Source organism: Chrysoperla carnea, chromosome 4 (assembly GCF_905475395.1).
Source record: "Chrysoperla carnea chromosome 4, inChrCarn1.1, whole genome shotgun sequence".
NCBI classification, from domain to species: Eukaryota; Metazoa; Arthropoda; class Insecta; order Neuroptera; family Chrysopidae; genus Chrysoperla; species Chrysoperla carnea.
In genome coordinates this window covers 43,961,319-43,988,875 of record NC_058340.1, presented here as the reverse complement: position 1 = coordinate 43,988,875, position 27,557 = coordinate 43,961,319, and the positions used below count along the sequence as shown (strand labels likewise).

The following is a 27,557-nucleotide window of genomic DNA, read 5'->3' as shown; positions in this document are numbered from 1 at the left end:
GCTGCCTCTATGGTAAAATGTTGTACCTTCGCAACGAAAATGCAAAAATACTAAAGGTAAAATACACTTTAAGGTTTAGTTTTTAGGGATGGCTCATATATCAAAATTGTTTATTTAGAAAATTGCGAAAATATATGAAAATAAATTTTCTATTTATACAACACATTACAGTGGATGTTCGCTTTGAAATCGATAATAAATTTAATACATAAAATAGGTAGATTAAAATAATATGTGAGAATATAAAATATTCATAGATCACAAATTACAATAAACACATTTAACACAAACATAATTTATGCATTTATCTATTTAAAAACAAATTATAGTATAGTAAACGAATCTTTTCCTTACGAAAAAATTGTTGGTGAGTGTATTGACTTGCGGTTTTTTGCATTTGCTAAAAAAAGTCTACATGATTTGAAGCGGAAGTTTTAACCCCCGCGTCATTGGGGTGAAGGTTGTTTATAAATCAGATAACTTTTAAAAGATTTTCTAAAGGTCAAAATGATAAAGTAACCGGAAATTGAAGATATTTTTATTAATAAACTCCTTTTTGACTCTTCCCCTCCCCTTTGGGAGCCTGAAACTGACTCTTATAATGAAAATGACTTTTTTGCAAATTAAGACTTTTAATGAAGTATAAATTGGTTTTTAGGGTTGCTGATCTCGAATTTTCAGTCAAAATGTTTGATTTGTTACCTCTGCCCCTCTTTTAGCCCACATAAATCGACCTCCTAAATAAATAATACCCTTTTTTGAAAATTTAAGCCTTTTTAAGGCATCTAACAGGATTTTTAAAGTCGCCAATCTCGAATTTATGATCAAATTGATTAAATTTTCAATCGCCCATCCCTTTCTTTTAACTTACTTAATTAAGTACACCCCCTAATAAATTATACCACTAACTTACCTTAAAAATGCTTCAATTTTCAAAGAAATGATAATTTTTGTTTTGGGGATCTACTTATGTAAGCTAAAAAAGGGGAGGGTGAAAGTTGAATCAATTTGATCATAAATTCGAGATCAGCGACTTTAAAAACCCCCTTAGATGCCTTAAAAAGGGTTAAATAAAAAACAATGGTATTTATTTTTGTAGGTCTACTTATGTGAGTTAAAAGAAGGGAAGAGGTAACAAATTAAACATTTTACTGAAAATTCGAGATCAGTGACCCCAAAAACTCCCTTATACGTAATTAAAAGTCTTAATTTGCAAAAAAAAATTCATTTTGAGAGTCTTTCAGACCTCCTAAAGGGAGAGGATGATGCATAAAAGAGTTTAGTTTATTAATAAAAATAGCTTAAATTTCGGGCTACTTTAACATTTTGACCATTTTAAATAAACCCACTTCACCTCAATGGCGCAGGGGTTAAAACTATAAAAAAGTACTGCTTTAAACCATATAGACTTTTTTAAGGATAATTTTCTGAAGCAAAAAACCGCAAGTCAATACACTCAGCAATCAATTTTTTCGCAAGAAAAAAAAAATTCTAGATTCATTTATTGTATTAATTAATTGCATTTACAACTCATTGGTGTGTCATGTTAATGTTACAACTATACAACTGTTTACAATCAAATTTACCAAGTATTGAAATATTGTGTTTAGTTAATTGAATATAAAATGTCAGCGTGTCTATCCATAAATTTTACATCAGATTCAATGTATAATTAAATGATATTGTTATTAAAAAATACGTGCGTACAAAGTTAATGTTTACTCAAAGAGCTTCGCAATTTTCATCTGGAAAATAACTCTCGATCAAACTTTCTGAAACTATGGATTCTGATAGTCCTTGACTAGTAGATCAAAAGACTTCACACAAAGTCCTAAAATTTTGAAATTCTGAAGTGGGGCTTCTATAAGTTTGTAATTTTACTACTATAAGGCTTCATTAACGATTATGGTATGATATTTTTTGGGTCAAAATTACTCTGGTATTTAAGATGCAATTCGTATTTTTTTTAAAAATACCATATTACTAATCCCATAAAAGATCGATTTCTCGGATCAATTTCAAAAATTTTCATAGAGAATAGTTTTCTGATTTTCAAATTAAGTTGATTTTTACGAATTTGATATCATAATTAATATAGAAAATTGGAAAAGCAAATTTGCTGTTTGTTTAGCAATTTAATAATTAAGAAAATAATTATTATAATTTCGTCGAAACTAAATTTTTTTATTTATCTAAGAACAAGATTAATTTTTTCATTTTAAAAATTGTGCCAATTAATCTTATAACCATCAAAAAACATATAACCATCACGAGTAATATGAAAAATTGTTTAAATTAAATAATTTAAACGTAAATTTCATAGTATGTTAAAATTTCTTTAATTATTTTGACTAAGTATCTCATTTTTACAGTAAATTTCACTTTGCTCGCTTATTCCATCAGTCATTTGCTGATTGATTTTTTTTTTACATTTTTTCCCCATTTTTTTTTTTGCCCCCCCCCCCCCCCCAAACACTCGGAGCCCTTGGCTTGGACTTAGTCGGACCCATGTTTTAATCCAGTCCTGCTTATTGTTATAATTTTTTTAAGATATTTCCAGTGAGATAATCAGCTGCAAACTTCGTAATTCCGAGGATCAAATTAGACATTAATTATCTCGTGTTTTAAACTGTCAAAATTTCTGAAACGATTTAATAGCAAGCCCTATACTTAGTCTGTGATAAAAAAATTCTTTGAATTCTTTCGAAAATTGGGTTTCTATCATTTTATTATTTAGTTTTAGCCATAGGAACTGCAAATACCAAATTATTCTAAAGGACATGAGCAAGCTGGAGGACATGCTATTATTGTAGCCGTCCAATTCCCGGTTTTCCAATCAATGAATTCTCAATGTATCAATCTTAAAATAAATAAAACCAAACTTTCATTTTATATTTAAAGTTTTTTCTTAATTCAAAAAGCAAAAGAAAACATATAATGAATTATAGTACATAGTTGCTAAAAATATAATTTTTTTTCCGAACTGACAACATTTAACACAATTTAAATTATGAGTTTCAGCTGTGTTTTCACGTACAAATTATAATGTGATAGAGTATGAGAGAGACAAAGACTACAGCGAACAGAAAGTGCTCATATCAACAACCTACGTAAAATTTTTTTAAATAATAAAATCGGTCAAACATGAAAAAGTTTACGACAATGATAAAGATTAAGTGACAATTCGTGTAGGATACCCTTTCAAACATTTTGTTTGGTGTATCATGAAATGTTTAAATAACGTATTTGAAGAAAGAATTTGAAAATAGTTACTTGCTACCATGTTAAGGAGATCCTTTCGCGACCTCCTTAATTCAATAAAATAAGTATTTGAATTCTTAAATATTAAAGTATAGCAAGAAAATATTTTCTTAAATCAAAGTCTTTACTTGCTGATTTAAGAACAAATTTTAGAACACAGTAAAGTATATATTTTAGTGCAAAAGCAGATATCTACCCGAAAACCAAACTAATCCCTATATATTATAAATGTGAAAGTAAGGATGTTTGTTTGTTTGTTTTTTTATTTGTTTGTTTGTTACGCTTTCACGCAAAAACTAGCAAATAGATTTGAATGGAACTGTACAATAATATAGCTCATACATCAGAATAACACATGAACTATAATTTATAAAGACATATTTAAAAAAAAAAATTAAATTTATTTTTTTGACATTTCCTAAACCAGGGTGAAGGAGACAACTTATGGACATCTGTCACTCAAGGTAATCAAACATATGTTTTACATTTAAAAAGAAATTGAATACAGATTAATTATTTGACATTTTATAAAACAGGAAAGATACATTTTATGGCCTTTTCCATTTTTATGTCACCTTTAAGGCAATAAAAAAAAATTTTATATTATTTTATTTGCTTTTTAAAGATCTTGCCAGTTATTTACGGACAATAACGCGTTCGGAGGTGCTGGTAAAAGCTAGTAGTTAATTTTTATTTTTATGAACAGGTAAAAATTATTTATTTCTATATAACAAAATATAAAAATGTTTGATAAAAACTTGTTTAATATTGTTTAAAGGAGCTTGTAAATAAACAATAGAACCATATTAAATGACAATTAAATATAATATTTTTGTTAATAATATACAATGAAACTGTCATATATTTATTATTATATTAAAATATCAAATAAGAATAATTCATGTTAGTAAAATAATAATTATCATTTATTATTATTACTTTTATTATTATTATGCAAAGAAGCAAGGTTTTTTTTTTTTTTTAATTTATTTATTCATTGTTTTTTGTTTTAAGATCTTTTATAGTCGTTAGTTTACACTGATGATTCAGAAACAATTGGGATAGCAACTATAAAAAAAAAGGAATATTTAGAAATAATTATTTTTTGTTTTTGATAATTTTGTTTTTTTGTTTTTGATAATTTTCACTTAGAATGAATGAAAAAAAATTTAATAGAAAGTAAACATATAAGCAATGGCATAGAAAAGAAAAAAAACCAAGTGTCTCCATCCATATAAGGGATGTAAGAGCAAATAGTAAATTTAGGGTTGAAATTAATTTTATCTTATTTTCAACTTTGATGATGAATTTTGTTATAACTGCATGAATGTAGACGAAACATAAGAATTAAATTTTTCGATACGTTCCTTGGTTTTCGAAATATCGAAAGCTGAATAGTTAAGGAAAATTTTTTCATTTTCAATATTTTGAAAATTATACCAGATATCGAAAAATTTTATTCTTACTTTTCGTCTTATATCGTCAAGTTATAATATAATTTATCATCAAAATTGAAAAAATATATTTCTTTTAATTCGCGCCCCCACTACCGTTCTCATACATCCTTAATATTAAAATTAAAAGCTCATCAAGTAAGTAAGTAATATAAGTAAGTACACCGATCTGTTAGCCAATCGAAATGGGTATCAGAAGAAAGATAATTTTATAACGAAAATAATGATACAGGTTTGCCTGAAAAAAACCGTACATGAAAAAATTAATTAAAATAAATGAAATTAAAAATATTTTCGATAGAAAAAATATGATAGGCATGTTTAAAAATCAATATTTCATAAAAAATATGTCCCAACTGGTTATCAGATGGGTGAAGATCGACCTTATACCATCTCTTGTACTATAAGTAGAACAAAATTTTTATCCAACTATACTTTGTGTGATTGTGGTATGTTCTGGAATGGAAAACTTATATGTTTCTGTTATAATATGGATATAAACTTTTACACAATGCGGTAAAAATTTCAAAGTATAAATATTTTTTATTTCACAATGAACTTTTAGTGGAAAATGTCAAACATGAATAATAATATGTTGTTACGAAAAGAAAATACGAGATTACTTATTTAACCTGAGGGTTGGTTTTCTTTTTTTTTTCCTTTTTTTTTTTTAGTAAAATAACATTTGTATGATTTTACTGTTCATGTTATAATAATATATGTTTAATGTGGTTTTTCATCATAATATGTCAACGTCGTGAACATTTTAAAGATCAAATTTTGCCTCTGTTATAAAACATGTGTACATATACTTTATAGACGAGTAGCCATTGGAAAAAAAATAACGTCGTTATAATGGAAGAGCCAGGCCAAAAAATATTCGTTGAATTTACTCAAGCCGATCATTTGAGGTTTGGTTATAGTAGTTGTGTACACACACACATACAGCGGTCAATCAAGCGAACGATAGAACAGTCAGATATATGCTATCGAAACAAAACAAACTGTATAACAATTTTCAGCTTTAATAAATTCATTTAAATACCACAGAAATCATAAATGAAGATGATCTACGTATTGTTAATGAATAAGGGCTGACTGACCAGTCAGTTTTACACCTAACTGACTGACAATCATAGCTGTTATTTATATGCAATATACAATCTGTAAAACAATTTTCAGCTTTAGTAAATTCAACGAATTTTTATTGACCTGGCTCTGAATCCATAATGTCTGACTACTGTAATTACCTCTCAAAATTTCACTAGTACAAAGATACAAAGTCAAAATTTGTTGTTCAACTCTCGGAACGATTTGTTCCGAGAGTTGGAAGAGAAAAATTATTTTAAATTTTTTTCGTGAAAATGAGCAAATGAGGTAAAAGTACTGAATTCGCGTGGCCGTCATGCTAAAACACTATCAATTCAATCTGAATTAAACCAACCTGGTGGATCAGCAGAAACGCTGCTGGACTACCATAAAAAAACCTGCGTTCGAAACCTCATCCATTCAAGAAATATTTTTTTAAATATTTATAATAGTTTTTATGCTCACGTTATATCAATTTAAAAATTATAAAATTTTAATGATTCATACAAAATTTCACTTCTATGGGCGGTCTACATGACTAACTATCATTTTATTTTAACGAATTTCGAAAAGTGTAAATGGGATGCAAAATTTTGAACGCGAGATATATAATAAAATGTATATCCTAGCCCTAATTGTTTATATGGAAGTCAAGTGAGTGCTTCATACCAAACTATGAAGTAAAGAAATTCTATTCTTTCTACTTTTTAAGAATTGTACTTTAATTACATTATACTCCTAAAAAATACCACTTAACAAAAAACCTGCTTTAATATTCTCTACTTCATAACAATTCTCACAAAGATATTTATATATTTAAATAAATTTGCTTTCACAAAAAATTTTGAGTCACAAAACAAATCGAAGGTACTTAATTATTTTGGCCAGAAAATTATTTATGTCTGGCTCATAATATTAATCTTTGGGGTTGAACTTAACTGAAAAATTAGGCGGAAATGTATATAATGAAATATTAATATACATTTTTGTCAGAAAATATTCGGGTTTTTGTGACACATTGTAGAATTGAATTTAACAAGAGTAACTAAACTTAAAATAACTTAAAAGTGGTTTTATTTAAGTAGACAAATTATGCAGTAGAAATATTTTGAAGTAAAATTATTTTTCGACCATAAATAATATATTTTTAAGATATTTTTTTTATCATTTTACCATTTAAAGTGCAAATTTCATTTATTAAACACTAACACTGTATGTGTTTAAATAGTTTTATTTATATTTTTTAATTAAAAATTTTAATTAAATGCTATAACTATTATTAGGATTGTTTTTTTGTATGTTGTTTGTTGGCATGGCTAATATTAATGATGTATTTGTACAATTGGTCAAGTTAATTTAGGTAGGATTTTATTTAGCGGTATGACCTTCATTGCACATCAAATTTTTATTATCATAAATAATAATTATGAATAATAATTTATTGTCTATTTATGATAATACGAATTATAAAGTCTTCTAAGTTATTTCCATCGAATTTTATAGAGAAAATATTTAAAAAAAAAATTGATTTCTGATTTGAAGAATTTCGAATTTTTAAATTCACGTCATGTTTCTAAGTAATAAAATTACTTTCATTTTTAATCAAATGTTTTAAAAAAATCTCATATTTCTCAATTAAATTTTTATATTTTGCAGGAAAATATTGGTGGAAGCGACGATAAACATTTATCAACATTGAAAGTATACCTTCAATGTTTGTAAGACTCAGTATCTCGGAAAGCTTTTCAGTGTACCTGTTGAATCATAAAAGTTAATAGGTGAGAGAATTTAATACAATTATTGTCGTTTAATAAACCAAAGTTTTTTAAAATTAAATTAAATGACTTTTTAACACCTTAATATAATACTTTAAATATCGTTAATATAATTATACGGAAATTTCAATTTTTCGATAAATTTAAGTTGGAATGTATTAAAAGTCATCGCCATATTTATGATTAATCAGACCAGATTATATCGTCAGTGAAATTTCAAAAGAGTATTTTAAAACTTGAAATCTTTTTATTGGTTTTCAATAATACTTTTTTGTGCCTAAAATGCTCAAAAAATATCATAGATCAACTAGTGGTCAACCATCAACCATCATATTTCATAATCGATCACTAAAACTCAGGTAGAACAAAAAATAGACTAAAAGGAATCAATTAAAGTAATCTTAAATTTTCGACAGTTGAAATTTTAGTTTTTGGACAGTGACGATGTTCAAAAACATTCGGTATTAATTTTAAGAGAAAGTAACCAACCATTCTTGAGATAAAAGTGAGTGAAAATGAAGATTAAGCCAAAACTTTTCCGGATTAATTTACTTACAATTTGATACGTGTTACTCCTAAATCGTAGCCAATGACCTTTATCCTACCTAGATACCGGTCTCTTATTTTGTGTTGTGTTTTAGTCTCCATGGTGTTCAAGGTAGAGTTTTCCCGAAATAATAAATCATTTTTTCAGATGTAACCGAAACATCCTGTATCATAAACTGTATAAAAGGCAGGTGTTCAAATAAAATTTAATTTATTTAGTTTTTGGCACATTTTTAGGTGTGAATTATTTTTGTGTTCTCATTTCCATAATTAAATTGAATTTTTTCTTTTTCAAACTTGATTGTTCAAAAACAAAAATTTAGTTATTCTAGAACTGTTTATTTGTTAACAATAATTTTAGATAAAAAATATTGCGGTTTATAATTACGAATGATTCAGAATGATAATTCAGATATTTTTACAAAATAACTAATATAATTAACTAATTATCTTAACATTACAATCTCATTCTTTATACGACCAAAAGAGCGAAATATATCGTCAAAGTCCGAACAGTGCTTTTTTGTTCTAGAGCCACAATATTAAAGTTTTTCAGAAATCTTAACAAGCGTTTTTTTAGAAAAGCATTGGGTTTTATAATATTGAATCACTTTTATATTAACCAATTGGCAATGTGCATGAACATTATTTCAAGCTGTTTCCATGGTAACTATAAAGCCTAACTCTCAATTTTTCAATTGTTCAACCATACAAACATAAATTGAAAATTTAATATTATTTAATAACAAATTTAAATAAATTATTATGTTAATTTACATTTAAAAATTTTATTTATGCAATTTCGTCTCTTATTATCACAATTTAATGCCACAAGTTTAATTTTTTGTTATTTTTCAATAATTTCAATTTGACATTTACTATACATTTACATGTTAACAAATGTAAATTAAAAGCCATCAAAGTTTGTTTATATCTCTTTCTAGTAAAACATAACTTAACAAGAATTCCAGTGGCGGATTTAGAGATTTGCCGCCCGTAGGCTATTCAATTTTTGCCGCCTCTAAATTTTGATATCTTAGTTCACAATCATATCAATTATCTATCAATAAAATTGCAACTTTATGATTTGTGCTCCATTATCCTCATTACATCAACTTTTCCCGTATGGTTAGTATCATCGAGAACTATGGTACCGTGTTAGATCCTTGATTATTTTTACAGCAAAGAATTATCAAAAAACAACATTTTAATCAAAAAATATCTCAAACATGTACCAATTTTAAAGTAAGTTAAGGTATGTGTTAAAACTATACAATACTTATGTAATAGGAATAAAGCTTACACAAAAAATCTAGATTTGGCGAACGTTGATAAATATTTATTATTACACTTACAGTTACAAAACAACACAATAAATATATCCTTTCTTAATTATTTGTTAGTATTATAATTCAAGTCAAATTATAAAAGCATTACAATACTATTTTGCGACACTTTGAATTCGCAAAATCATTTATTATATCGTCGTACGAAATCTTGTTTATTAGCTCTGACTCTATGCACAAGAGACCTAAAGCGTTTAGCTTTTCTTGACTTAAAGTCGATCGGAGGTAGTTCTTTACTCTCTTCAAGCAAGAGAAGCTTCTTTCACCTGAACAATTTGTCGCTGGTGTACAAAGAGCCATACGAAGTACTATATCCAAGTTTGGATAAATGCTTCCTAGATTCTGATCTCGCAGGAATAAAGACAGACTTTTTTATGATCCAGAAATTGGTTTTATTGAAATTCTTTCAGATGAAAGGTAGCTTTGAAAGTGTACGCATTCCTGAACTAAGTCTGTTTCTAAATCATTAGGATACATTTTTTCTAAAAAACTGGCTTTTTCCGTCAGAACTGATGGTAACAACTCACTTATTTTGGTAAGAAATGAAAATTTCTCGTTAAATCCGTGATAAGCCTCTTGTCGTTTTGCTAACTCGGATATGAGTCTGTCTATGGCAACGAGAAATGTGTTAACCCTGAAGTAATCACTCGCAGCTATTCCAATATCTTCATCGGGTGTTTCATCGAATCTTTGTCATCATGATTAGACCATCGATATTGTATCAAGATTGAATTGTGTAAGGAGATCTCATAATTATTAGGTACACGGAGAAAAAATTATGGTAATTATCAGTGAAGAAAATATGTAAAAATAACTAAATTTCGGCTATAATATGGAATCGCTATTGCGATATTCTAAAAATTCATGATCATTACATTATAATCAAAAGCGTTTAGCGGTTTAGCAATTGTTTATGCAGAGATTTTGAGATATTTATTATTTAGCACTGTATATAGGACTATATTTCGGTTTTTGTTGAATATTTTAATTCCTCTATAATTTTTGAAATTCGTATTTTGTGTGTGTATTATAATTTTTTCTAAATTTTGTCAATCGAAATAAAAAATTTATGAACTAAATTTGCCGCCCTAGGCTCCAGCCTACTCAGCCTGCTGGTAAATCCGCCACTGAAGAATTCTAACGACAAATTTAGTATATGTCGTCAGATACTATGTCTGATCTCTCTGTCTAATTAGTAATTTAAAATGTTTATGTCATCCGTATTTATCAGCCGCTTTTAATATTAATTTCACTTTTTGTCATCGTCTTTACGGGATTTTCATATTTTGTTAAGATGCGAAAAAAAAGAATATTATACATGAAAAATTTTGAAGCAATCAACGGCGAGTTTGGAAAATGATCTCAATGTCATCCGATTTTCTGACAGGCCTGAAAATGACATTTCCTTCCATATAATTTTTTTTTTGGCGCACAAGATACAGAAACGATGGTAAGGAAGTAGGAATAATTTCTATTTTAATACTAATATTAAGGATATGGGAAATTTTGCGCTTCTACACTTTCTGTGTACCCTCAAGATAAATTTTAATAATGATCTGTTTGGATATTTATAAGGTGAGACAAATATATTTGAAGATTATTTCGTTAAAGTACCTAATTGTTCTAAAATTAAAAGTACAAATAAAACAAATTTACCATTTATGAAAATTAGCAAAGAACAACCCACAAACTAAATTTTTAAGTTCAAAATAAAAACAAAATCACTTAAAATTTTTTTTATAAATTATTCACAACACATAAAATTAAATTCATTAACAAAAATAAAAACACTAAACACTAGTAAAAAAATAAAACCCTTAATTATACCCGCACGAATAGTCGTGTGACCGCGAAAAATTTAAATATAAATAATTGTTACCACACACAAGTAAAGTGTCATAGAAGAAACTCGCACGATATAGAAATTACTAAGGTATCGTGATGTGTGATAATCATACAAAAACGATCTTTAAAGAGAATGAGTACTTGAAATCATACGCACAACTACTGAGTATATTTTAAGTAGGTAGTTAAGTTATTAACCACAACGCGTATTAGTTGTAGATGTAAGCGTCAATGTGAGAGCGGGCGTCGTTTTTTATTTTGTTGTGATCATGTACACACTGTCCAGTCAACTAAAATATAATACTTTTCACTGTAATATACTTACTATGTGCCATCAATATACCACATACTCGGTAACTTGCGACACACAACCAGTGTTTATATTCAAATATTAGTGTATATGAGTTTGTGGACTGTGGATCAGAGTATATGGTCTTAAGATTACAATATAGTGCCGCGCGACGCGCCATGCTGGTGTGTAATAAATACAGCGCGATGTAATATTACTAGGTACTATCATGTAAATCTCAGTTGAATTTACAATACTTCAATTTCAGTGGCGGTTCTATTAGTCCACAGGACACCACCCTTTTTGTTAAATGATTTCTTGTTTCGTAAGTGGCTTCTCATCAAATGGTCATTGTGTCCCACAAATTCTCGTCTGCGTTTTTTCAGAGCGATAACTGAAATGTGATGTTATCGGGTACGGAACCCTAAAGTAATACTTGAAACGTATCTGAGGATACTCTCCATTAAATTATCTTTTTCGTTAGAGCCTTTTCCAATCTGAACCGATTTTGAAGATCATCGCCTATTTTTTAGTTAAAAGTTTTTTAGTTTAGCAAAATTAAATTCTCGGCTGCGTTTTTTCAGAGCGATAACTGAAATGTGATATTATCGGGTACGGAACCCTAAAATAACACTTGAAACGTATCTGAGGACACTCTCCATTAAATTATATTTTTTCGTTAGAGTCTTTTCCAATCTGAACCGATTTTGAAGATCCAGGTCAATTTTAGATGAAAGGCTTGGTTTTGTTTTATACGAAGTTGGACTGAGCCTAAATCAATTCAGAAAATTTTAGAGGAGGGGGGTTAACTTCAAAAGTAGGTATATTTAACATTGGTCACATTGGAAAACGGTAGATCGATGATATGTTTTCCTAGATTTCTCCAAAAACAGTCAGTGGAAATTAAAAAAAAAAACTATTTACATTAAAGTTAAACCTCAATAAGTTATTGAAAAAAAAACCCGTTGTGGTCGACTAATTAAGGATGTATGAGCACAAATTTAGGTAGTGGTGACACAAATTTAAAAAAATATATTTTTTCAATTTTGATGGTGAATTATGTTATAACTTAATTTTCAAAATATTATATTTTGTTTAATTATTTAGCTTTCGATATTTCGAAAACCAAAGAAGATATCGAAAAATTTGATTCTTTTCGTCTAGATTCATGAAGTTCAAATTTCGTCATCAAAAATGAAAACAGGGTACAAATAATTTCAACCACAAGTCTGAACTTGCCTTGACGATCGTGCTACCTTAACATTTTACATACTTTTACAATTATCAAATTATGTAGTTCGAAATTTTGAAAATGTGTGTAAGAATGATAATAGGTTGATTTTATTTTCTAAAGGATACGGCACTGATAATAGATCTAGGGAAGCACAGCGGTAACAAATTTGACAACATATAAAATACTGCAATATTATTAAATTTTATTGAATTTTAATGAATCCTCAATATTATATTCAAATATCAATTTCATTTAAATAGGGCACACTTGACACTATTCAATTCATCAAGTATAGTGTGTGCAGTTGAATACAATATGTTACGTAATATATTCAAATAATTGTTTAAATGGATATATCATAAATCATTAAACCAGACGTCATGACGTAATTAAATCTGTTAACAAATGATATTTGTTTTATAAATAATATTCAATCCCATATCCTATCCAAAACTGCATGTATAGAAGACGCTGATTTGTGAAAATTCAATGAATCAAAATTAGCTAAAATATTTCGATAAATTTTTCGATCTCATGTACCAATAACGAAATAGGGCTTTGTTAATTGTTGTTTGTAACTTTGAGAATTTCTCGATCAATATCGGAAATTACAAAATAATTTCTTTTATTTAAAAAAAAAAATCAATTTTTATACAATTTATCGTCTCAACATTTTTTTAAATATGATTTTATTAGCTTGGTATGTATCTATGTAACGGAATCTTTGAACGTAATTTTCACCCACTTCAAACGTTGGATTGAATTGATACTTGGTACACTTTTCAAGGACTACAATGTGACAATACAATAATTTAATAAATATGTTCGATTATCCTGATCTTCAGGATTAACGATTAAGTAAAAAATCTTTGATGGTGGAAGCGCAGATATCATTCCATCATATTAATAAATAATTTAATAAATAACTTAAAAAATTTGCTAAAAAACACGCGTTTGTTGCTAGCTGAACTAAAAAGTAGAAAAGAGTGATAAAGAAAAAAATCATTTTATCTTAAAAACCATCTAGTGCTTTTTAAGAAAATTTTATAATCACTTTACTTTTACCAATTTTATTTCATCAATATCAATCAATAAATATTTACAAAAATTTCTTTTTTTTTTGAACTCCTAGAAATTATTTTCTACTTAAAAGCGTGTTTTTTTAGGCTTTTTAAAATATGACTCATTCTAAGTCTAATATTTATAAATAGACCGTCGGACAAAAAGGGTGTTTTGTAAAATGATTAACACATACTTGAGTGGCTTTCTTTTGGCGCGCCTACCAAACTTTTCTCTATGACTTTTTACGAAAGCGCTGCGCTCTCAAATAAGCACGATGACGTCATATTTAAGCTATCGGTCTGAAAAAAACCAAGCAAAGAATTTCTCGGATACTATGACCGCTTGATAACGTTAATATTTACTAAACAATAAAATATTTTGCCCGATAAAAATACTGCACCGATGAGCTTGTCTACGATCTCAAACATGCTCTACTTAAGTATTTTTGCTTTTCAATACAAACGCAGTTCATTTTTGCTGAATTGTTTAATAATTTTTAATGTTATCAATTGGTCATTGTGTCCGACAAATTTTCTGCTGCGTTTTTTCAGACCAATAGCTTAAATATGACGTCATGGTGCTCATTTGAGAACACAGCGCTTTCAAAAATATTCGTAGAAAGAATTTTGATAGGCTCGCCAAAAGGAAGCCACTCGCGTCATTTCAAGTATGTATTAATTATTTTGCAAAGCACCCTTTCTGTCAGTGGTGAAGAGGAGGAGACAATGTCTCATCTTCTCTGTAATTGCCCAGCTTTGACGACCTCTCTGACCTAAAGTCCGTCGACGTCAAAGCTCTCCTGCTGTTATTAACAGCTCCAAATTGTTCATGGAGTAGTGGCCGGGGATGGGCCAACTCTTTTTTCGATATCACAACGGACCCTATGGTCTAAGTGTCCTCCTCCCTCAGGACAGCCACTCTAACCTAAACTAACCCTTTCTGTACCACGGTCTAAAAGACATTTACGTTCAAAGTTCTAAAATACAAAATTAATATCCATAACAATACTTCCATTATTGAGTATATTGGAGTACCGCATATTTATCCTTGAAATGAACCTTAGTGTCCTTAGTCGAACCCAAAATATTGAATATTTTCATGAATTAAATTACTTATCATTTTACAAAACAATTTATTGAAAATGTAAAATTTAATTTAATAATAAAATATTCTTTAAAGAAAATACAAAAAAGGTTTTTCTAATACATTAAACACTGTGTGTTTACACTGTGTGATACAAACAAAAATTTTCTTTTTATCTTTAAATAAGGCCTTTATTATACACGTTTACGAGCGCGTCTTTACTCACCATAACAAATATTTGATTTTATATGGTACCTAACATAAATTAGGGCAAAGATAAACAAGATAAGAATTACCAATTTTGTTTACTGTCATCAGTATAGTTAACAATTTTAACATTATTTCAAAAGAAAATTTGCTTTTATACATTAAAGATTTTAAATAAGATTAAAAACATCGTAGAAAAACTCACACGACCTCTGTATAAGCTGTTTTACGAAATAGACAAATCTTGTGGATTTGATTCAGGAAAATATGGTGCAAGTTCCAATAAAACGGCTAGCCAATCGATAGTCGACGAATAAACGAAAATTTTAATGAAATTGCTATCTATTTGTATCGGTTAGGTTATATTGGCTGTCCACGAAGGACACACTTAGGCTATCCATTGTGATACCAGATATGTTTTTTACCACCTTCTTCTCTGATTGAAATTTCACTTATCAGCTACTCAATTATTTTCAGAGGCTGAGTGCAACTCCTTCATGCGTATACCATTCATTACATCAGCCCAACAATTTGTTATGACGATGGGAATCGAACCCGCTACCTTAGGCATACATTTATATAGTTACCCAAAAATATTTGGTTTAAAGGTTGTATTTGCAATTAAAAACTTAACTTTCATTTCAACGAGGAATTGCGTTTGGAAGTTTATGAATAATAAGTTACTAATTTTTTTTTGGATGGGAAGAATTTATTTTCCTATTGCTAATTTTCTTGAGTTTTTTTAAAGAATTTCTTTGTTATTTTATATGCTTTATGGCAACAGCACACTTTTTTATTTTGAATGTACTTATGAAACATGAAAAAAGTACTTATTCGTTGTGTGCGTAGTCATGTTAGGGACAATAAAAACGATGCCAGCGCTTCCATTTGCAATTCTTTGCATGTTAATGTTATAGAAAATGTCAAATTAAAATTATTGAAAAACACTAACTAATTAAACTTAATGCATTAAAAATTGTGCACAAATATTATTTTTCAAATGTAAATTATCATAATTATTTATTTAAATTTGTGAGACAATAATACAGTAGAATCTCGATAAGTTAAAGTCCAAGGGAAACAAAAAATATTTTAAGTTATAGAGGTTTTTAGTTATCAAGGGTCTATGTTATTGAATGCATCAGAAGGATGGGATGTTCTAAATTAGGGAATTCGGCATTTTTTTGTCTTTTACATTGAAGATTTCCTCCTGATTCTTGTTTCTTCAAGATTTCAGCTTCTTTTTTAATGATGAGAGACAATGTACTCTCATGTATTCCAAATTGAGCCGCAACTTCTTTCCTTTTCAATCCATTTTTCACTGCTTCTATAGCTTTTAATTTATCAGCGTAGGTGAGGGTTGTTAGTTTTCTTTTTGTACTCATTTTAAGGCAGTTTTATCACACAGTAAGTAAAGCGATGTTTCCAGAACAACAATCAAAAAACTTATGATGCAAGTAAGTCGTTGTCACAAAGCTAACCACCGCAAAGCTTTGAAGAATTTAGATAAAGCAAACAATAGGTAATGTTATTGTTTACGTTAACAAGTAAAAACGTGCAAGCAATAAATATCGAAACCATTTGTTTTGACACTCTTTCAAAATGACTCATTCACACAATTTTATGTTATAGAGGTTGTGGAAACATTTCTTTTAGTTACTGAGGGCCTAACAGAAATTATTTATTTAAGTTATAGAGGTTGCGTATTTTAAGCTATAGAGGTTTTGGGCTCTGATGGGAAGGGAACGTAGTATTTTTTGAAGTAACTAAGGTTTTTATGTTACCGAGGTTTAACTTATCGAGATTCTACTGTATTATATTTTCAATGTAAGGCATATATGCATCCATACAATTCTATAATTTAAGTAGCGTATCGTTACCATGGAAACGCCTCCAATAAAACTTACGCACGGTGCTAATAGTAAAAATTGTTAAACTTTGAGCCAATTTTGATATTAGAAAATCGAAAAAAAATAAAATATGTAGAGTTATACATGAAGTAAAACTTTTACATTTAACTTCTATAAACTTAACCTCGAAAAAAATATAGAATTCATAATGAAAAATTGTTAATGGAATCACTTCAATACTTACATATTAATAATAATAATAATAACGAAACTGATCATCAAGATTGAATTCATAGAATATAGTAGAAAAGTCGACAGAATTGAATGGTACATACCTGAAATCAAATTAAAAACATATATCATAAATATACAATAATTACAATTTTAATTTATGATAATTAATTATTTGTATTAATTATTTCTTGACATACATGCTATTACTATATTAAGATATCAAAAGAAGTATAATATCCAAGTATAATAAACTGTTACGTAGGATCTGCGTAAATTAGACGAATTTTGCCTTAACATTATCGAAAAAAATTATCTTAAAATTAGCAACGTGTATTAAATTAATTGAATTTTAGCTAAGGTTATTTTTAGATAGGTAACATGTTTAAAACGGTACGATTTTTTAAATTTTTACACCGAAAACTAAACGTTAAGCGAAAAAATCACGAGATAACTTTTTGGATTTAAATTTCTCAAAGAATATAAAATTTACTTTCCAAAAATTTAAAATTATTTCCCGTTCTTCCTCGCCCCTTTCTAATTGTTTCCCTTCGCGATTTTTCCGACCCTTCATCCCGACCCGATCGAACTGAAATTGTTTCCACTTAATTTTTGTGAAATTCAATCACAGATCCAAATATAATAGCTTCATTTCCTTAAATAGGAAATTCGCTTAAAAAGTTAAAATATAAAAAAATATCAAAAAAACAAACATATGATTGATAATTGTTGAATTATTTTATTAGTTACAATAAAAAAAACAACTTTAGATTACCTCCTATTATCCACCAATAGAAATTAAGGATAAATATATAAAAATTCTATATGCATTCCAAATAATATTTAAAATAGAACAAATACGTATATAAAGACTGATTTAGAATGAATGTAGAATTTATGAAGAAATATACAAGATGCCAAAACCGGAACCTAAATAACCGGACCCAGAAACTATGAATTCCTTACAAAATCTTAAGACGATAAGAAAAAAGCTCTTTTGAGTTTTTTGATTTGATTGTTAACGGTAAAAGTATCATAAATTAAATATATCAAATTTGTGAGAATTACTCGATTAATTCTCTATCTCTTCTTAATTTATCTGTCAACAGTACATTTTTTTTTGCTAAATTTAATATTTACAAATAAATTTACGTTCAGTTATCAAAATAATTAAATTTTTTAAATAGTTTCATTTAATATTTTTCTAAATAAATTTTATTTCTGAAACTTGAAAAAAAATATAAAAAAATGCTTAAAGAGGCTTTGAACCAAACAATAGCTTTGGACGCAGAAGTCGAGCATAAAATTCTTTAATCACTAGATTTAAGTTTTTTTCATCTAACGGATGATGCAAATCTGGACTTTTTCAAGTTTTTTCCATTTTTGTTTTGTAATGTTTTGGTTCATAATCAGGTTCTGAAAAAATCCGTTGCACTAACCGAAAGTATATAAAAATACCGGCAATTTAAAAAAAAGAGTTAAAATCCGATGATTTGTCTAAACTGTGGGAGCTTTCTCAAAATTGAGGTTATGTATCGGGCTAAAATTTACCACACTTTTTTATGATTATAAGTTACATCTTTTTTACAAGATTTTCCACTCAATTCCTTCATTTTTCGAAAAGTAGTCAGAGAAAGTTAAAAAAATTAGGTTATTGCGCTTTTCTTGAGATTTTGAGATTATTTTGCTATATTCAGGGTCCGATAGCAGGTAAGGTCGATGCAAAAATTTATAACAAACAATTTTTTTTTTATTCTTCTCAATCCTCAATCAATAGAAGCAGAGATATTTAAGAAAACGCCACCAAAGAAAACAGTGTAGAGATAAATTGTCCCAAAACCGCGTGCAGAAACGGCTTTTTTCTAGTTTTCACAACGAAAAAAATTTATTAAAAAAATTAGTCTTCTCCCAAAATGTTCCGAATTGATTATCAAAATCCTGTAGATTTACTCAACTACTTGAGTGCTTCTCAAAAACGCTACAGCTGAATAATTCGTGACGATGAAGGTTTAACATTCATTGTAAACGAAGCTTGCTTGATAGCTTTGCGTAGGTTTAATATGAACATCAAATGGAGTTTCAATGAATTCAATGTTGGTTTTTTATAACATTAATATTACTTTATTGATTAACTTTTTTAAATAAAATAATTATGTATTTATTGAATTAAATAAGTGTCCTCCCCCATGAAGAGGGTGACTGAATGACTGCAAGCTATTAAACTTACGTTTTATCCAATTAAGGTTGGTAATATGACCAATGGCGTAAGAATCACACATGAAAACCAAACAAATTATTAACTTATATAGTTTTCCTTTTTATGTTCGAAACTTGAACATCAATTGTACAAAAAGCTTTGTTTTAAATATTATTCATGCAACTCGATACATCGAATTGAATCAATTTGATCATAAATTCTAGATCAGAAAGTTTAAAAACCTCTTATAAGTCGAAAATTCGAGATCAGCGATTCCAAAAAAACCCTTATACGTCGTTAAAAGTTATAATTTGCAAAAAAAAGGTCTTTTTCTTTTTGAGACGCTTCCAGACCCCCTTGAAAGGGGAAGAGTGCATAAAGGAGCATTTTGACATTTAAAAAATCTTTTAAAAGTTATTTTATTCTATGTGATTTACTTAACAATTTAAACCACTCTCACCCCAATGGCGCTAAAACTAAAAAGCTCCGTCTTAAGCCATATAGACTTTTTTTAAGATAATTGTCTGAAGCCAATGCAAAAAACTGCAAGTCAATACACCCAGCAAACAATTTCTTCTTAAGAAAATGGTTCGTTTATTGTATTATAAGGCACACCTGTTAATTAAAATACTTGTTCATTAATAAAGAAACCTTGCCTAAATAATCAAAATTGAGCGCTCTTGTGTCACGAGGTTCAAATCTGTACCATTTCGTTTTAAAACAATTGGGCTACGTAGTACCTAAGTGTTACTGAACAAAATTAGTTTGGATTCCTAATTTTTATAAGTATATCCTATAGAGGCCCTCGCACGATTAGATAAGAGAGTGTATTTCTGTGAAAACTTTTCAAACCGCCTCAGAATGTTCTTCGGATCGCTCTGATCGAAAACTCTTACGGCCAAACAATTTTTTAACGAGCGTAGTTAGAAATAGTTTTGTTAGTTCTTGTGTTGTACGGTTTATCATTATTAAGACGGTAGTCCTATACTATAACTATAATATATATGTAGCTTTGATCGTCCGTAGCTTTAAAACTACTCGCTAAATGACCATGAAATTTTAATCATACGCCACTGATTAACAATTATATATAATATTATTTCATTTATAATGTATAAAGTAACAATAATAATTGTATTTGGCTGTTTATTAAATTAGCAAATTTCAAAGAACATAGATAAATCAATAATTCAAACATAAAAATAAGAAATAAATAAAAAAGGTAGAATTTTTCGTATAACTCCTTGATTGATTTCAAGAACAACTTATCGCTTGGATTATCTAAATTAAATATTGACATTTAATTGATGTTTATAAATAAACAAGAAAAGTTTTATTTGTGTTTATTTTGTCAGAATAAATAGCCTAGGAACTAGTGACGAAGAAGACCAAACCTCTTAGTCGTGGTCTTATACATTAGGTCTTCGTGATAGGCAGTACCGAAGGTCACATTTAACCGCTACTTTTTTTTTTTTTAAATTTATTTAAAAGATCATAGTTCCCTACGTTAAAAGAAAGAAATTAGATTTTTTTACCGTACCGTGTAAGATATATATATATATATATATTTGTTCATTTATAGTAAAAAAAATATCTTGATGTATTAAATAGCAATAAAAACGAATTTTTGTTGAACTTCAACATGATTTACCATGCAGTTTTTTCTAAAATTATTTTTTTAACCTTTGCGTTTGTCTTTATTTTTCCGCTTGGGTAAGTAAGTTGAATTTGAAACTAATTGAAAACAAATGAAAATTAGAAGTAGATTGGACCAAGGTATCACGTGTCCCATACAAAATTTATCCCCGTTTTTAAATCCCTTAGAGGTAGAATTTCGGAAAATTATTTCTTATCGGATACCTACGTCATACAAAGAACACATCCTTCAAATTCCTTCAAGTCTCACGATCAGTGAATTAGGCTGTGTGTTGATCTGTCAGTCAGTCTTCAGGGCAAAGCATTTTAAATGTATAGATGAATAGAGACCTCTAGCAACAACATAGAATCAGTGGGTGCGTTTGGCAGAAAAAAGCGCTAGGAAGCACTTGCAAGCAAAATGGCGATTGTTAAGCGGTAAGCGCTGTCAAATAGTAAATAGCTATATTCCTCTAAATGGCGGATTGTGTCAACGCAAACATGTCCTGGCCGAAAACTGTACAGTTTGTTTTTCAGCGCTAGTAAGCGCTCTCAAGCGCTTTTTTCTGCCAAACGCACCCATTTTCTTTCGTAACCACCCGTTTATGTTTAAAATAATAGATGAGCGGAATATTTCGAATAGTCTCAATTTTATTGGACCTGGAGGTACTTAAATATATTTAATTATAATTATATAGTGAGCATATTCATGTTTTATGATAGTAAATATATCATGTTATGATGATGACGCACGAAACATATTTTCAAATATGTATTTTTTAGAATGTACATAAATATTTTGTGTCATCCTATCCCTATATAAAATGGAAAACTCTCGCTCGCATGTACACAAAACTATACACACAAGTCAACATTGCTTTGGTGTATGTATTATCATACATCTCATAATTTTTGGCAATGTAAATATGAAAATATTTAATGTTGTAAACGTGATTGTGATGTAAAAGGTTTTTAAAATTAAGACACGTAACAAGAAAATATCATCTTTATTATGAATTATTTTGTTTAGGAATAATGTGTATTTTATTTAAAGCATTATGTCATCAAAACCGTTTAGGTATATAATAGCTACCCACACGCTTCATTGGGTAATTTCAACTTTAAGAACAAAGATTATCGCGTTATAGCCTTCCCTTCCCTTACCCGTCACCTATACCCTCTTTAGTTCACAATTCCATAGGCTTTAATTTTTTTTATGGGTAACCCCAGCCTAACTACTCCTTATGACATCAGTTAGCCTCCAGTGTTCCTTAAAAAACAATATAATTTCTATTTAAATAAAAATATTTTTTAAAGGACAAGCTTTTATAGTACTAAAAAAGAGAAAAAAATTTTTAGGAATCTAAAGAAGAATACATAGTGTTTTACGAGGTACGAGGCGAGGTGAGGTTTTGGTATCACCTCGCTTTTTTAAATATGAGCCACGCCTGGCCTCGGAGAATTAAAATTTTGAACCTCGTTACTAAGCGAAGAGAGGCTAGATATATTGTTCCAAAACCCGAGAAAACTCGTCCGAGGCGATCCCTCCCCTTTCTCATTTAATATTTTAGGAAAATATTTATTTATCAAAAATTATATAGAAAATACTAAATAAATTGTAAAAGTATCTCGAAGCTTCTTCGATGAAACACTACTCATACATGACTATTCGTAAAAACTTGAGGTGCTCCGAATCTATGTTCATATTTTATAAGAAGCGCCTCAAGCTTTTACAAACAGTTATGTGTGATTGAACCTACAAAATTATTGTCTAATTTTTAGTACAATAAAAGCTTGTTCTCAAAGTATTTTTTATTTAAATTTTTAATTCAAAATTAAAAAAGGCATGCATATCAAATATGGTGGAAGGGATGGGAAAATCAAGTTTGGCATTGTCATCCAAACTAAACGTATATACAAAATTTCAGCTCAATTGGTTGAAGACGGCATGACAATATGTTCAAAATAAGTACATTTTCGTAAGCTTTAGGTCAAAATTACTAAAATTAATTGCATTAAAATTGAAAACAAAAAGTTTTGTTAATTTTTTTTAAATTTTCCTTTGATAAAATCGTAAAAAGTTGACCAAATTTTTTTATATAAATTTCACGAAAAGGTAAAATTAATTATGTTACGGAATGCTTAAAGTTTTATAGCTGTTATAAAATTTTTAGGATAACACATTAAATAACTAATTTAAGGTCATCGTTAGATAATTAGAAATTAAGACTGCTATGGTTTATGTTCCTGTGCTTGTGTGTAAACTGTTGATTAGTATTATGCAGTTTAGTAAGCTTCGTAATTAAATGAGGGGAGCGGACATCAAACGAGCGAAATTAACTATGATTGTAGGTTAAACGTATGTTAATTATCACACACTGGCTTCAGATATTATGTACCTTAGGATTCTGTATAAATTAAGGGTATGGTATAATGAATGGCATGATAAAGCAAAACTATTTCTGCTTCCCTAATTTAATTAGGAAAGTTTATTAAAAAAAATTTTATTGCACATTTTCCAAAAATTACATTTGACCTGGTGCGAATTTTTTAATCAAGCGATTCGCACTAGTTAATTAACTTAGATTTGACCCTGATTAAAAGTAGACAGAAAACTTTTAAAGATGTACGAGCACCAAGGCAATTTTAAATAAAACGCTTGATTTTTTTTTTACATAAAGTTGTATTAAGAGAATAATTTTATGAGGGAGGGGGGCGTTTTACCGATTATTTGAATAAATAAATTCATAATTTAACATGGGCAAACGGTAGATTGATGATATGTTTTCATAGATTTCTCCAAAATTAGTCGATGGAAATTTAAAAAAAAATACTATTTATAAATTAGCTTACGATAAAAACATCATACCAGTTTGAAAAATGTATTTTCGAGAAAAACGCGATTTTTACAAAGAGTCAGAGTGTTACAGCTCCGTTCAATTAAGGACGCCATCGATATTCAGCCATTCGAACAGCTAGACTAGAATGATTTGGATCGATAACATCTAACTACTTGCCTAGTATATTGATATAATTTTAGTATCACTTCTGTCAGCTGATGCGAAATCACGGATGACGAGCGCTTTATTTAATACCTAACAAAATGGTTTTTTGATTTTTTGTTCAATTACTTTCTCATTTTAATATCGTACTTAATAAGTGTTCATCAATCTTACCGTGAATTGAACATTTCCGGGTTCTTTGAAGTCAATTAGTAGAAATTCGCTAAATAATGTTACAAGATAATGTTTACAGCCTCCTATACATTTCATATTTAAATCAGTAGAGATCCTCACCGTATTTTGAAATCGCGAATAAGTTGCAACTAAAATTTTCAACAGCCTCTAAAATTTCTCCTGCGACATGAGTTTAAAACACTACGCCAGGGTACAAAACCAATATGTTTTTCATTTCTGTAAATGTTGAGTTACTAATGCGGTATTATATCTCCCTTTGTGCGCAATTTAAATAGCTTCTATTTTCTGAATAGGTAAGCTTTATTTTTACTACGGAACCATAAAAGTAAATACCACGATTAGCGATGTGCAATTTGTAAAATTTTTGTTATAAACATTCAACGAAACTAAAAATTAAAAAATTTTTAAGAATCAAAATTATTTTCATCACAAAAATTTTTTTTTCACAAATCATTTGATACAAAACAATAAATCTGTAAAATATTTTAAATGTTAAGATAAAAATATTTTTCGGAAAGTTTTTTTAAAAATATTTTCTAATGAAATGAGAAACAATAAGGAATAAAGACTGTAGCAAAACATATGACGTCAATGATTTTTTATTTTTCCCTTTAGTATTATTAAAAGAACAATATTATTTAATTAAATGTAAATTTAATGATGTTTTCATTTAAAAAAATTATGATTTAATTTAATTTATTATGGTGTGACGTATACAAATACAATGGATGATTTATAACATTGAACAATATCGAATCCTTAAATTGTTAATTATTGATTAATTGTGTTAGTGACTAGTTAACTGTAAAATTTTCGACTTCACACTGTAAACCATTTTACATTTAAAAATTAATCCACTTTTCATTTTTAGTTAGCTTACTATATCCCTTTATACCCGAAAAAATGTTTCAAAACAAATTGTCTATTTTATACCATGTATATATGAAATATATCAAGGTATATTAAGTTTAGTCCCAAGTTTTAAACACTTAAAAATATTGATGCTACGAACAAAATTTTAGTATACGTGTTCATAGAATCATCTAATTAGTCCTATTTTCGGTTGTCCGTCCGACCGTCTGTGAACACGATAACTCAAAAACGAAAAAAGATATCACGCTGAAATTTTTATAGTGCAATCAGGACATTAAAAGTGAGGTCGAGTTCGTAAATGAGCAACATAGGTCAATTGGGTCTTGGGTCCGGTCCGTAGGACCCATCTTGTAAACCGTTAGATTATCAGTTATGTATGTGTGACATGTATATGTATATGTGTAATGTGACAGAGTAATCAACACTGTCTACACATGGTATTTCAACAATTAACTCAATCAATTATTTGTTTCCACTTGTTTTTCTAACTTAATGCTGAATACCATGATTGTTACGCTTAGATATATTTATACTAAAAAATAAATTTTGGTCATAAACTCATCTAATTAGTCTATTTCCGTTTGTCCGTCCTTTCGTGGGAACTATAAATCGATTACTAAAAAAACGTCAAAAATTACTACTATTTGTTTGATGGCAAAAAAATTGGCTATTTTTAATCCCTTTCTTTTAACTGGTAGTGTCTGCTTGTCCGCTGGAAGTTCTATCGATTTTTAACTATTTTCCTGTGATTCAATCGAACTAAAATTTTGTAGGCCGACTCGTGAAGACTATCAAACAAAAATTCTCTTTGAAATTTTAAAAAAAGAAAGGGAGTATAATAAAAACTTTTTTTTATCGGTTAAGTTTTTTTCGATTTATGTAATTCATTGATCACAAAATTTGCATATACAGAAATAGGGAAAGTGAGTCCTGTGAAATTGTTCTCTTACTTTTGCCATCAAACAAATTCAGGGTTTTAAAAATTTTACTTATTTTTATACTCTCGACATCGGTTCAATAAAAAAATATTTTCGTCAAAATCAAAAATGGTCATGGATTTTTTCTATTCTGGGAGTGTTATAAAATTCACATCGCATTTTTTGTACAAAATTTAATTAATTTAGTATCTGAACAAAATTTCTGGTTTTCGAAATATTTGAAGGAAAATTTTATTTTATCATGTTTCAAATTTCCATGGATCATTGCATGTTATTCATACTTAGATTCTATTTGTCGCCCTATTAGCTCAGTTTTTTAAGGTGTAACCAATTCCGTCCGAGATATGCTTAGGGTACGGTCCGATTCCCGCCGTCGCAACAAAATTAATTTAATAAATAGTGATGGACTGGTGTAGTAGTGCATGGTATATGCATGAAGGAGGTGGTGCACTCAGTCATATATGGTATCACAATAATCTCTATAGCCTAAGTGTGTCCTTCGTGGACAACCAATATAACCTAGCCTAACCCAACCTGGATTTTATTTTCTCAACATTACTGATACTCCTGATTGATGTATTCAGCCAAGAACCTTCGGATTTATGATAAATGCTAATCGCAAAAAAAAAAAACAAACCTGAAAGTAGGAATTTAAGAATACGTTTAGTGGTTTCATAATTTGCAGGAAATGTGAAAAAATTCATCTAGCATTCAATTCAATGAAGCGACATAACTCTTGTAAGAAACAGCAAAAATAAAATAAACTAATATATTTCTGTCAATATTATGAATTATAAAAGTCTTTCAAAGTTTTTCCAAGTTACGAGTTGCTAACTAAGATTAATTATGCGAAACAGCACCACATGATGACTAATAGTGATAGTCAGATATTCTTAACACGATGGTCAATAGATAACAATAATTATATTCTATACAACAAATATTCCTGGATAAAATAAATCACAAGTTTTTATTTGAGTTTTATCACCATATACAAACAATAGATGTATGATATACTAAACTAACAATCGGTGTATGATAGACTAAACACTTTAATGTAACGATATTATTATCCCCACCAAAATGAAATTCTCTAAGCTCAGTACATCCAATCACAAAAAAGCATAGGCTAGAATATTCTCGAAATGAGTTGAAATGAAAAGGACCTGTTAGCGTGATATGACCAGACGATCTCGCTTGAAATGGAAGAAAGTTGCCGAAAACAAGAATCACCAAAAATTATATATATAAAAAAATTATCTGGACAGAATTGAAGAAAAAAGTAGGAAAGTGGAAATGAATGTTTTTAGAATAAAATCAATAAAAAAATTTTACATATTAATTTTCGTTTTCGAGATATTAATTTTGACGTAAATTGGTCAAAATTAGTAAAATTGGGAACGTGGATATATTTATCTCGGGTTTTAAACGGTCAAAATTTCTGA

At 28.6% G+C, this 27,557-nt stretch overlaps 1 protein-coding gene across 2 annotated transcripts in view; it reads right to left on the bottom strand.

Moving 5' to 3' along the window:
- Window positions 1-27,557, bottom strand: part of LOC123298497 (cAMP-dependent protein kinase type I regulatory subunit) — a 125,558-nt gene that overhangs the window by 32,203 nt on the left and 65,798 nt on the right. Inside the window, exon 1 of one of the 2 annotated variants that reach the window (XM_044880515.1) lies at window positions 11,128-11,229. The exons of the other annotated variant lie outside the window; for it this stretch is intronic. Within the exon in view, the coding sequence (XP_044736450.1) occupies window positions 11,128-11,130 (3 nt within the window). The 5' untranslated portion in view covers window positions 11,131-11,229. Of the gene's footprint in view, window positions 1-11,127; window positions 11,230-27,557 lie in introns of those variants that run through there. 2 annotated transcript variants of the gene reach the window in all.